General features: G+C 33.9%; 1 protein-coding gene across 1 annotated transcript; it reads left to right on the top strand.

Annotated features, from left to right (window-relative positions):
- Window positions 1–2289: 2289 nt before the first annotated feature.
- On the top strand, window positions 2290–11026 carry LOC117619061 (3-hydroxyisobutyryl-CoA hydrolase 1). Its single transcript, XM_034348883.1, has 14 exons — window positions 2290–2641; window positions 3062–3142; window positions 4021–4089; window positions 5485–5548; window positions 5802–5881; window positions 6018–6101; window positions 6363–6447; window positions 7275–7360; window positions 8464–8585; window positions 9101–9161; window positions 9320–9418; window positions 10047–10148; window positions 10229–10270; window positions 10648–11026. Exons 1-14 carry the CDS (start codon window positions 2603–2605, stop codon window positions 10783–10785), a joined length of 1152 nt encoding a protein of 383 aa, XP_034204774.1. The 5' UTR covers window positions 2290–2602; the 3' UTR covers window positions 10786–11026.
- Window positions 11027–12027: the final 1001 nt, after the last annotated feature.

Here is a 12027-nt window from a genome sequence, read left to right as displayed (position 1 = left end):
CATAAAGTCTTCCTCCAACGTATTTTCATTTGAAACGCCAACATCCTCTCCTCTCAAGAAGAACAACCTAGATGGCATGTTTACTAATCCATAATTGGATTTTGAGGATAAATTGAATTGAGGAGGGGTTGGATTAAGGAGAATTAGATTTTGGATTCCTATTGAAGTTGTTTATTAAACTATATGGAATTGGGGTAAGAGTGGCACTAAAATGTCCTTGTTATTGAGTTAAAGTAGATGACAAATTTGGAAATTTGAAAATTGTGTGAGGATATAATGAGTAAAAAAGATGAATTCCTAATATGTTAGTTCTCCAGGAATTAGAATACCACTTTCCACCCAAAAATTGAATTATTCCAAAATCTGGAATTCCTCCAAAATTAGGAATTCAATTCCTAATTTTTTATGGGCCCCACTTGCTTTTCAGATCCTTGATGTGAAGTAAATGTAGGAATTCTCCACATGTGGAATTCAATTCCTGATTAGTAAACATACCATGAATTCACACAATGTGATCTAAATGTGGTCCACAAAATTTGGCCTCTCTAGTGTTATTTCGATGGAAATTATTCATCTTTTTAAAGATTTTTTTTCAGCCAAACTCCTTTAAAGTTCATCTTAACAAAAAACTATGAAAATTGTAGATGGATTAGCTATTTGGTTGTTATCATAAATTTTTTAGTCTTTTCCTTTCTTATCAAACTCAATATATTAGATTATGTATTTATTTATTTTGATACAAGCAATTATTTATTAGATTATAATATATATTTTAAATTCAAGCGATACTTTAAACTACAAAGGGTAGAGGGTTTCTCAAACGCGCATACACTACCAAGTTGCTATAGGGGTTTGAACATGAGACCACTGTTTTGCAAGGCAAAGCTCTTTCCCAATAGGCTAGACTCCTATTAGATTACAAGTTATGACACATTTATTTTCAACTACTGGAAATAAGAAAAGAGAAAACGAAATGACTTCCATACGTGACTTTCCTTATGTTTTTTTTTAAATAATTATACAAGGGATAATCTTTTCTAATCTAATCTAAGGATATGGATCATCTATTTGGATTTTATCTGTCATGATATGCTTACTTCCTCCTGCATACGCCACTCATTAAAATTTAATCCAAAGAATTTTAAGTTGACACATCATCTTTAAAACAAACCCAATTTCCTCATAATTAAAAAAATTAAAAAAATCCCCTGATTGAAGTAACGTGAAACTTAACCCCTAACCTAACGTGAACCTCTTTTTTTTGTTAAAAAACGTGAAACTTAATCAGCTGCAATCGTTTCCTTTTTTCTCTTCCTATCTCTGCACCGTCTTCCCCAAGGATCTTGAGTCTTCGTTTTTTCGTACTTTTTTCCTCTGCAACACGTCCTTCCAATCAGTTTAGTCTTCTTCATTTCTCTGCAACTACTGCACCCAATCGTTTAGTTTTTCTTTTCTTCCTTTCTCTGCAACATCGCTTAAATTTTTTTTTTTGCCGCTGCATTCCCTTAAATACTTCTTTCTTTTTACGATGGGAGGTTATAAGTGGTTTGTTTGCTCCAAGAACCTTGTTGGGTTTGATATTTTAGACTTTGTTCTTGCTCTGTCTCTCCTGCTTTTTGAGGTTTTGTGAAAATCAACTTTATGACGACAAAAAAGAAAAAGTTTAACGGTGTTAAGTTTCTTGCTAGTTCAATAAGGGTTGTTTTTTCTTTTCTAATTATGAGAAAATTGGGTTATATTCTAAAGAAGATGTCTCCATCGAAGTCTTATGGATTAAATTTTAATGAGATGAAGTATGCAGGAGAGAAGTCAAGTAGATTATGGCAGATAAAATCTAAGTAAAGGATTCGGATCCCTAATCTAAACTACGAAGAGGGGAATTTGAACTCAGGTGCGTAGTGGTTCATAAAGATTAAAGATTAAGATGAGCTCTTCCTTAAAACCGTGAGTTTGACACTTGTTAAATTCTAACAATATTTACAAAATTTCAACGAAAAAGAAATAAAAATATTAAAACAATTTGGCATGAAGTGGATGCCCTAAGAGGAGATAATTGATACGATTATCTTCCTTATTTATTATCTTATTCCACGATTTTGAGTCTTTACATTTAATTTTCATGTATTTATGCGCATTTTACAGTATGAAGACCATTCTAATAATTTGTTTAAGAAATGGCACATCGAGTAAAATCCGAAAAATTCTAATAACTAATCTAATATCTTTATAAACAAATGTAAGTTCAATTTAAAATTAAAAGAATATAAAATCACAAAAATCAGATTTAATAAAATAATTAAAATTTAAAGTACAAGAATATAACCAATTTTAAAATTGAAAAAAAATTGAAAAATGAATTACTGAAACTGAATCCCACAGCCGCCAAAGCGAACCCCACACAACGCCACCAAACCCAACTCCGCCCTCCTCCCTGTCTCTTATCCTGCCACCCAACCTTCCACCATCTGTCTCTTCTCTCGCCACCCACCCCTTTTCCTTCTCTTCTCTCTCCCGTTTTCTCTCTCTTCGATAACGACCACTCAGTATAGGAAGCTTCGTGTGTTTGCGTCTCAGTTGTTTCAGTGCATTTTCCAGTACAACCATGGCTTCTTTCGGCTCTACCCGACGCGAAGAAGATTCGGTAAAAAAAAAAATCTAAATTACATACCCTCTACAATACATACATGTGTATATTTTCTCCGTTTCGTTTCTCAGAAAGGAAGAAAGGAATTTTTATCTTCGAAAAATTAGGAATATGAAACATTGAGCTTCATGTACCGCGTCCTTTTTGTCTTGAAATTCATTTTCCTTCATCTCTTCAGTATGTCTAATGTTTAAATTCCAAATTTTAGTTGTTTTTTTGAATTGGGTAATTGTTGTTGTTGGAGATTGGATTAGATTATATTTCTTTGTACCATTCCCGTTTTCTGATTGCTATTTATTTTGAGTATTTGTGATCGTTCAGACGTTTTGTTGCAGTTTTTGACGTTTTCCATCATGCGCTTCACTAAACTAGCGTGTTTGTTATTGAAGCTTATGTTTTGTTCTTTTTATCTGGTAGGTTCTGGTACAACAAAATTTGTTTGTGAGGACATTGACATTGAACAGGCCACGGCAATTGAACGCGCTTAACTTTGAAATGGTATCGTCCTATGTTGATGTACTTTACTGCTTTAGTTTCTTGAATACAAAGGTTATATACCTTAAATGCCATGTAATTAACTAACTTATGCTATTTTGATTTCTTTTTTATTGGCTGAGTATATGTTATTTTCATTTTTGTTAATGTTTTCTTCTTGTATCTATTCTTTGTGCTTCATATTTTGCTTTCCTTATCAATTTGGTTCATATCTTAACTTTCTTGAACAAATGTTTGTGGATTAAATTATACATCTCGAGGATAAGCTTCATTTTTCAAGTGAAGCAATTACTGGCGTTAACTTGTTTCTGTTCTGAACTCACATTTACTCTCAATCAAGGATATTATTGCCCCGTTAATTTTTGTCTTGTTATTGAGGTATCTGGAGAATCCTTAACTTACACTAGATAGTCAAGAAATTTACAAAATCATCATGCTGAAAAATTCCTGTTTTTGCTCATTGAAATACTCTCCTGTTCCTTCCTTTCCAAACTGTCTAGAACATATGTGTCCGGATGGAATTCCATATAGGCTTTGTAGAGGTTTTCCTGAACTCTTGTAGCATTTTAATTTGGATGTTATACTGTATTATGTGGTGTTTATAGAGCGAGATGAATGGTAGGACTTTTGAGGGTCAATAGACTACCGCCAGTCCAGTGGTTGAAGTTTATTGTCCTTCATCTCTTTATCAGTGGGCATTGATTTGTCCACCTGTTATGTGCTCTTCTATTGAAGAGTTTCTGATTTCTTAAGATTTTACTTGCTAGTTTTAGGTAAACTCCTTTTGGAAAAAATTTGCATTGTACTATTGTCCTCAGTAATGTGCTCTGTGGTACTCATTGTCCTTAGTTGTTTTAATTTCCTGTTTCTTTCATTTGTAGATTTCTCGTCTGTTGGAACTTTTTCTGGCTTATGAGAAGGATGATAATGTCAAGCTGGTGATTGTCAAGGTACTCTTCTTCCACATGCAAGTTTTCAAGTATAATTTTAAACTGTTTCAAAGAGAAACAAGAAAGAAGTCAAGTAATATCGTCTTACTATGAAGCTAATAGACATATAAAGTTGATCTTTCCTGTGGAGTTTTTGATGTTTGTTAATGTTGAAGCGTCTAATCATCTCTCTTTTTGACAGACCTGTGTTCTGTGCTTACATTTACTTTTAGCTACATGTTAAGCCTTTTTTCTTGAGTTTCTTGTAAAATTATGAGCATCAAAGTCTTTTGCTTGATGTGGTGAATGTAGAATCCTGTGAAGATATAAAGTCAATTTAAGATTCTATTGGGTTTCTTTTCGAAGATAAAGGTTTCTAAGTTTAAGGTATAATTCACGTTTCATTTGCAGCCACACATAGTTATTCATCTTGATCATTTTCCTGACGAATGGTTGAGAGCAAGAGAAATTTTACAGTTTCTTGGCATTAACTAAAACTGGCTTGATGCTTTTTCATTTTCAGTGTATGTGCATTTCATACCACTTGGGGTATTTGATGTATTGTATATCAATGCTGAAGTATCTATTTATCCGTCTTTTTGACAGACCTGTGTTGATTGTTATCTACCACCTTTTCAATATTCTCTTACCTGTGGGCCTTCTTTCCCTAATTCTTTCCACTCTACTGACGAATCATCTTCAATAATTTAAAAATATGAGCATCAAAGTCCTTGGCTTCTTGTGGTAAAAATCGACAATCCTTTGAAGCTGTAAGGTCAACTTCCTAGTGGGTTCTCCAAGACAAAGGTTTTTAAACTTAATGGGAATGCCCATTCATACCACTTCCCCACATAGTAATTCATCTTGATCATTCCTTGTGATCGAACAGTTCCTTGGCATAACCAAAACTGGCTTGATATTTTTTCTATTTTTCTTTTATTCACTTTTATTTTCTTTGGTTTCATTTTTTCTTCGCTTAAATATTGCTGCATCTGAAATGTTACTCACGAAAGACAATGCCTGACACCATTATCATAAGTAAGCACTAACCATGTAGTAAATCCAAAAGACCAAAGTTGAGGAACTCAATTGACACTGCAGGACTGGTTTATTGACACACCCAAAGTTCTGTTTCTAATAACTTGGGAATTGTATTACCTTTGTTAGGTTGGTTAAATTTACATAAGGTTGTAGACACATTTGTGCCAATCCCTGAGCCTGATGTATTTATAACACGACACTTGACTAACATCAGCTGGGGTTTTCTGTGGGTCATTTCCAACCAAGGATCTGAACTCTTTTGTGATATTTATGTATTGGGAGATAGAGACTGCTTTAATGTTCATACTCCTGTCTCAGCTATACAGAGAAAGTAAAATATTGTGACAGGTTGACCATCTGTTTTTATGTTTTTAGGGGAAAGGTAGAGCATTTTGTGCCGGTGGTGATGTAGCTGCTGTGGTTCGTCAGATTAATGAAGGCACAACTTCTTTCGTCATCTGTTTTTGTTTTAATTTTTTACTGAGCATATTTTCTGATCCTTAACATCAACTGATGAACTATATCTTCAGTTTAGGTGCAAGCATCATCTATCTCTTACACCTCAAATTTTCAAATAATATCCATTTCCATTTTCTGCATAATTATGTTGAACTGTTGAGTATTTATAAATAAGATGCAATAAAAATTACTTCCGATCTAATATTACTGTGTTCATGGTTTGTATTACTTAGGAAATTGGAGATTAGGTGCATATTTTTTTCAAAAGGAGTTTACCTTAAACTACTTGTTGGCAACATACAGTAAACCTCAGGTGAGCCAGTTCACTTGTTAAGTGTAGGTTTCATATTACCTTTTATTATGACTTCTGGTGTCAGAGGTATTACTTCTGATCTACTTGTTGGCAATATACCTTAAACTACTTACTGTTAGCATGCACATCATTGAAGGTTTCAATTCTGAATGGAATTGTCATGGGAGGTGGGGCTGGTGCTTCAATTCATGGAAGATTCCGTGTTGCAACTGAGAATTCGGTATGTCTCACTTTATCTCATGTCTGAAGTTAGGAAGAATTTCGGCTGCATCCTTTGGATTTGAACTATTTATGACTTTTACTTTTTCCTGTTATTCAATCTGTAATAATTATTCTTACTTGTTCTAGCTCACTCACTTGTTCAATGCCTTGCTCTTGCAATAAAAAAAATGTGTGCTTATTCAATCTGTTTGTTTTTCTGTCTGTCTTTGTCTGAAGTTCTGATTCTGAGTCCCTTGTATCTCTTATTAATCTTTTGCAGGTTTTTGCAATGCCAGAGACAGCTTTGGGACTCTTTCCCGATGTAGGTGCCTCTTATTATTTGTCCAGACTTCCTGGATTCTTTGGTAATCCCTGCTATACCTTTGGTTTACATATTTGTGTTCTCAAGTAAATCTTTTTTTCCCTGTACTATCTGTTGTATGATTGGTAAAGGAATATTGAAAAGCCCTGAAAATGAAGCCGCTCCCTAGTGAACTGGAAGCATACAAAAAGTTTATAAGAAAGAATTAATTAAGAGTAAAAGTCTAAGTGTCTTTAAATTTGGAATAAGCTATGTTCCATAATCCTTGATAACCCAAAATTAGTAGAATATATATATTTTTTCCATGTTAGTAAAATCAGACATCAATGATGTTCAATCCTTAATTTTGAGCAGGGAATATTTGAACTTGTAATCTACTGTCTTTTTCTACCCAAGAAAAGTTACAACTAGATGACTCATTGTAACATAGTTTTAAAATTTCTATTGAACTTATGATGAATAGATGCCTTGTTTATTTAAAGAGTGTTTCTCACAGTATGAACATAGTTTCTTATCCTTAGAAGCATTGCCACTTATAATTTGAAAAGGTTTTTCTAATTTTTAAATATGTTTAAGTTTGTTACCACAAAATCAAATTAAGTTTTAAATCTGAGATAACATCTTGTAGTTATTTTAGTTTTACCTTGGCATTTTTCACTTTCTTTTAATTTTTTTCCTTATCTTTCAGGAAGTAGTAAAATTCACTGAATTTTGATGATTATTTTTTCTGTCAAATGTATAATTTTTTAATCTCTTGCTATGTTTAATCACATTAGTGATGCTTCTGTGTTATGATTCTGGCTGATACTGAACTTTGCAGAAACCTTTTGTCCTTTATTATTGATTGCCCCCACCCCTAATGTGCTGCAGGAGAATATGTTGGTCTTACAGGTACCAGATTGGATGGTGCTGAAATGCTTGTGTGTGGTCTTGCTACTCACTTTGTTCCATCAACGGTACGCTACCCATTACTTTTAGTTTTTATCTATACCAATGATCTTAATTGGAATTTAAGAAGAACATGACCTGATTGGTTAAGGAATTTTGCTAATTATAACAAGTATCAGCATGTTTTACTTTTGAGACTTGTGCAGGTTATTCTTTAGCTTTTTGTATGTTAAGTTAGTGCAGAATTGCAATATGAGTCACATATTTTGAGTGTCATATGTTTAGTCAATAAATCATTCATTCTTCTTTTGTTTGTTTTAATTTTGTAGCAACCTGTGATTTTCAGATAGTCATTGGGCAATAAACTTCTCCTTACATTAACAACTATTTTACTAAACTCTGCTGTTTTTATATGGGTTTTCATATAAAACATTGGTCATGGAAACCAAAATGCTGGATCAAGTAGCCTGGTGCAGTGCTGTTGAAGGTCTAGCAAACTGAAGTCCACAAATATTTTCATATTGCTAAGTGAAAAATTAACATCAAAGAACAAAAGGAAGTAAATTCGTAGGACCAAGAGGAAAGGAAGGTGATTTGCATAGCGTGGATGGGGTTTCTTATTACTAAGGGAAGAGCCTGCTGCTTTTGGTAGAAAAATGTGGGTAGGAGAATCTATTGATTTTCAAATTTTTTTTTTAACTTTATGAAGGTAAAAAGTCCCACATTTGAAAGTTGAGAAACCTAGCAAGGGCTTATAAGGAGTTTGGGCTACTCCCCCCATTGCCAATTGGTTTTGGGGTGGAACCTCAATTTCCTTCATTAAACATGAAGGAAATTATGGAATTTTTTTTGTAATCAATATTCGGGCATTACTAACCTCTAGAAAGCATGTACGGGATGGCAATCTGTCATCATGTTTGTGGTTTTTGGTATGTAGACAACCAATCCAAGTCTATGCGAAGTTTAGACTGGATTCTTCGATCCTAAAATATCATTATTATTCAGACTCACAGTAACCATGAAGTCATTTAGACATGCTGTAATCTTGCTTTTAAACCAATTATGCTTTCTTGTTTAGCTTTCATTTCTCTCTCTGTATTATTTCCCAATCATTTGTCTAGAGGCTACTTAGTTATTTTGAGGGCTTATACTGTGTTTGATTGATTGGCAGAGATTGTCTTATTTAGAAGAAGCTCTATGCAAAGTTGACTCAAGTGATTTTAACATTATTCAAGCAATTATAGATAAATACTCGCAGAATCCGACTCTGAAAGAGAAAAGTGCTTACTACCGGTTAGTATTTCTATTTTTAACCAGTTATGCTAGAATTTGTTTCTGATTTGTTTTTATGGAATGCAATTGTCATGCACCAGATGCTCTGAATTTTTGCTTTATGGAATTTACTGTTCTGCATGATCTTATTTTTCTTCCAGTAGAATTGCCAGTGGAACACAAGATTTTATACACCATTTCTGGAGAGCCCCAGCACAGGTCACAAAATTGTATTAGCACCATGAAACCTTGGCCATTTCGTATATTCCTCATTCCACCACAATATTCTTTGTATCAATGTAGAAAGCACATTCTCACGTTTGAAATGTCCAAATTGCTGCACATGTAGAAGTTCTAGAGGTGAAATTGCTGGTTTGTCATAGGTATTAAGGAGAGTAACTACATTCTTAAAAAATCCTTTGCATACTCAAGAAATTAGTGTGTCTAGACTTATCATTTGTTGATCTAATTATATATTCTTGAAATGCAAAGTTGGGAATATGTTTTTGTAAATTTTTCAGCTGTTTTGGGTACAGGATGGATGTTATAGACAAGTGCTTTTCTAGAAGAACAGTAGAGGAAATTTTATCTGCCCTTGTAAGTTTATTCGAATTTCAAATATTAGAAGAGTTGGTTTATTATTCTCTCTGCATCCTGTATCTTCCTGTGGCTCGATACTTAAATAGTTTTCTTTTAGGATTCTAGTTGTAGATAAAACGTTTACACTTGACCATACCTTTTGCATGCCATTGAAGGAGAAGGAGGCTACAAACAGTGCGGATGCTTGGCTAACTTCAACAATTCAAGCACTAAAGAAGGCATCGCCAATGAGTTTGAAGATTTCCTTGAAATCGGTAAGTCTCCTGCAGGCCTTGTAATTGCAGTTTGTTAATTCTCACATATCAAAATGATATGATTAGTTTGTGTTTGAAGCATGGTAGGACATCTGACCCCCAGAAGAAAGGGGGTGTCTTTTGCCTTTTTTCTCTTTATATGGGGCAAGATATAGATTGCTTGTTATGCCCAGGGTATGGTATAGATTTCCTTAAGTTCATTCTAAAAATATGAAGTCATGCTTTGAAAATTTGTAATTGTATAACAAAGCTTGATACTAATCGTGATTATCATCTTCTTATTGTTGAATAGAACCTAGATTGGACAAATTCTTGTAGTAAAGTGAAATTTGACTAATAGTTCAAACTAGAAAGGAAACTAATGGTTCAACCCTACATATATGTAAGGGTGATCTAAGGTCTTTAAGGCCCGCATTAACATGTAATATGCACTATTGTGAAGGACAGTATATAATTGAAAGACTAGGTACTTCTTTTTATTTTTCCTCAGTAGAAAAGGAGGTCTTTATTGGCACACAAATGTCACCTAAAGCTAGGAATTTAAGTTTCATAATATGTCGAGGACGTTATAAGAGCGTGACTTGCACAATTGCTAGGCTTGGTATTAATTTTTATATTGCAATTTTAGATTAGAGAAGGAAGGCTTCAAGGAGTTGGTCAATGCCTTGTTCGTGAATATAGAATGGTTTGCCATGTTCTGAAAGGAGAAGTCAGCAAGGACTTCAGAGAGGTTCAGCTTACTCACATATTTTCTTATCCACGTTCATTATTTTTTCTTCTGGGTGACTTAAGCCTTGTTTCTAATTGCAGGGCTGCAGAGCTATATTGTTAGACAAGGATAAGAACCCAAAGGTAAATGAAATGGGCATTTTGTTACGTTTCTCTTAATTGTGACACACACACACACACACACACACACACAAATGCGCCCGCACTCATACAATACTCATGCACATGGTCTTTTCCTATTAAGGATATCCTCATTTTGAGAAATTTAAGAACCATATTGTGGGACCACCTGCAATGTGGTTGACAATCTATAGTGTATGTTTTAGGTTCCCCTTCAAGGATCATCCATGCAAGTAATCACCGTTATATATTTTTCTCCCTGCTATATATATATAGCGTGCACATGTTTGAATCATACAAATATGTGCAATCGTTATGTATTTCTACAACTTGGACCTTAATTTTTTTTTTTGGTTTCCTTCTTTTGGTCCATCATTCAGTGGGAGCCTTCTAAATTGGAGCTCGTTACTAACCATATGGTTGAGCAGTACTTCTCGAAGTTGGATGATGAAGGATGGGAAGAATTAGAACTTCCTGCAAGATCAAACTTGCCTGTAACTGCCATTGCAAAGCTTTGAGTACTGTGGTGTTTCAACCTACACGAACTTTGTAACTTGTGCAGACTATTTAGTTAAGTTCTTGCTTCAGCAGGTACATAAGAAAACACCGCTCTAATTCATGTTAATAAAATACGAAAGGCTTGTTATTCGGCCATGTAATACGTATTTCTAGGTGAAAATAAGTCAGTATATGCATTGTTAAAGCATATAAATGCAAAGGAATTCATTTGATGATATTAATGTTCTTTCATCATCTTTTTCCTTTCTGTGAATCTTTGTTCAACTTTTTTTTTTTTTTAATTACTTTTTTGGGTATCAATAAAACATTCACATTCTGCAAAACCCATATGCAAGGGTGAAACCCAACAAACTAGGCTGTAAAGAAGTGGAGCAGCAACAAAGAGCACAAAAGCATGAAAAACAACAACAAAGAGACCAAAGGACAAAACAAACCCTTCGGATGCAGGAGTAAATGCTCTTAACTACTTGAGCTATAAGCCTCATGTGTCATACTATTTTCTTATAACTAAGAGGTTTCTTCCCATTTTATTGTTCTTTTTATTCATGAAGTGGGGTCAGTCTCAAATTTTTGGATCAGAAAAGGAAACCCAAATTGCTTCGATTATGTGTTATTTGTAAAAACTTATTTTACTTTATACACATCCTGTTCAATACAAACATATTTGAAAATTTGCCTGCATTTATTAATGTAGATCTGCATTTATTAATGTAGATGTGCATCTTCTTCTGCATACCGACTATCAACCTCTTCAACAGCATGTGTATGTCGAAAGGTCATGGTTACTTTAATATGAAAGCAGCTGCTCCGTAACTTGGATGACCAGTTCAAATAGAAACTTCTACTATACTGACTGGTTGACCTGTTTTCTTATTTATTTATTTATGCTTAATATTAGGGAAAATTCCCTACTTACAGTTTTAAATATAAATGCAAAGGATTTATTAGTGTAGTGATTTGGAGCAATTGCTCTCCCAAAAAAGATCATGGTTCGAGTCCTAGCATCCGTACAGTGTATCTGGGTTTAGTATGTTATCGCGCCCTTCTTAATAGGAAAGGTCCTTGAAAAAAAAAAAAAAAATCATCCATGGAAGTAAATTTTCTTAAAATCATCCATGCATTCCATGTCTCATCTCCACATTTCTGGAGTTTTGTGGGAAATGCCAAAGGCCTTTTAGAAAAAGAAAAAAAAATAGACGAAAAATCTTTTAGGTAAACAAATATTTAGTCAATTAATTTGA

This window comes from Prunus dulcis, chromosome 2, assembly GCF_902201215.1.
Source record: "Prunus dulcis chromosome 2, ALMONDv2, whole genome shotgun sequence".
Classification (NCBI taxonomy): domain Eukaryota; kingdom Viridiplantae; phylum Streptophyta; class Magnoliopsida; order Rosales; family Rosaceae; genus Prunus; species Prunus dulcis.
Note: the sequence above shows the minus strand (reverse complement) of the source record. Positions and strands in the feature narration are given on the sequence as shown.

Coding starts and splice junctions, on each gene's coding strand:
- LOC117619061 (XM_034348883.1), top strand. CDS start 2,603: ATGGCTTCTTTCGGCTCTACCCGACGCGAAGAAGATTCG. Junction 6,102..6,362: donor GTGTTGCAACTGAGAATTCG/GTATGTCTCACT, acceptor AATCTTTTGCAG/GTTTTTGCAATGCCAGAGAC. Junction 9,162..9,319: donor AGGAAATTTTATCTGCCCTT/GTAAGTTTATTC, acceptor ATGCCATTGAAG/GAGAAGGAGGCTACAAACAG.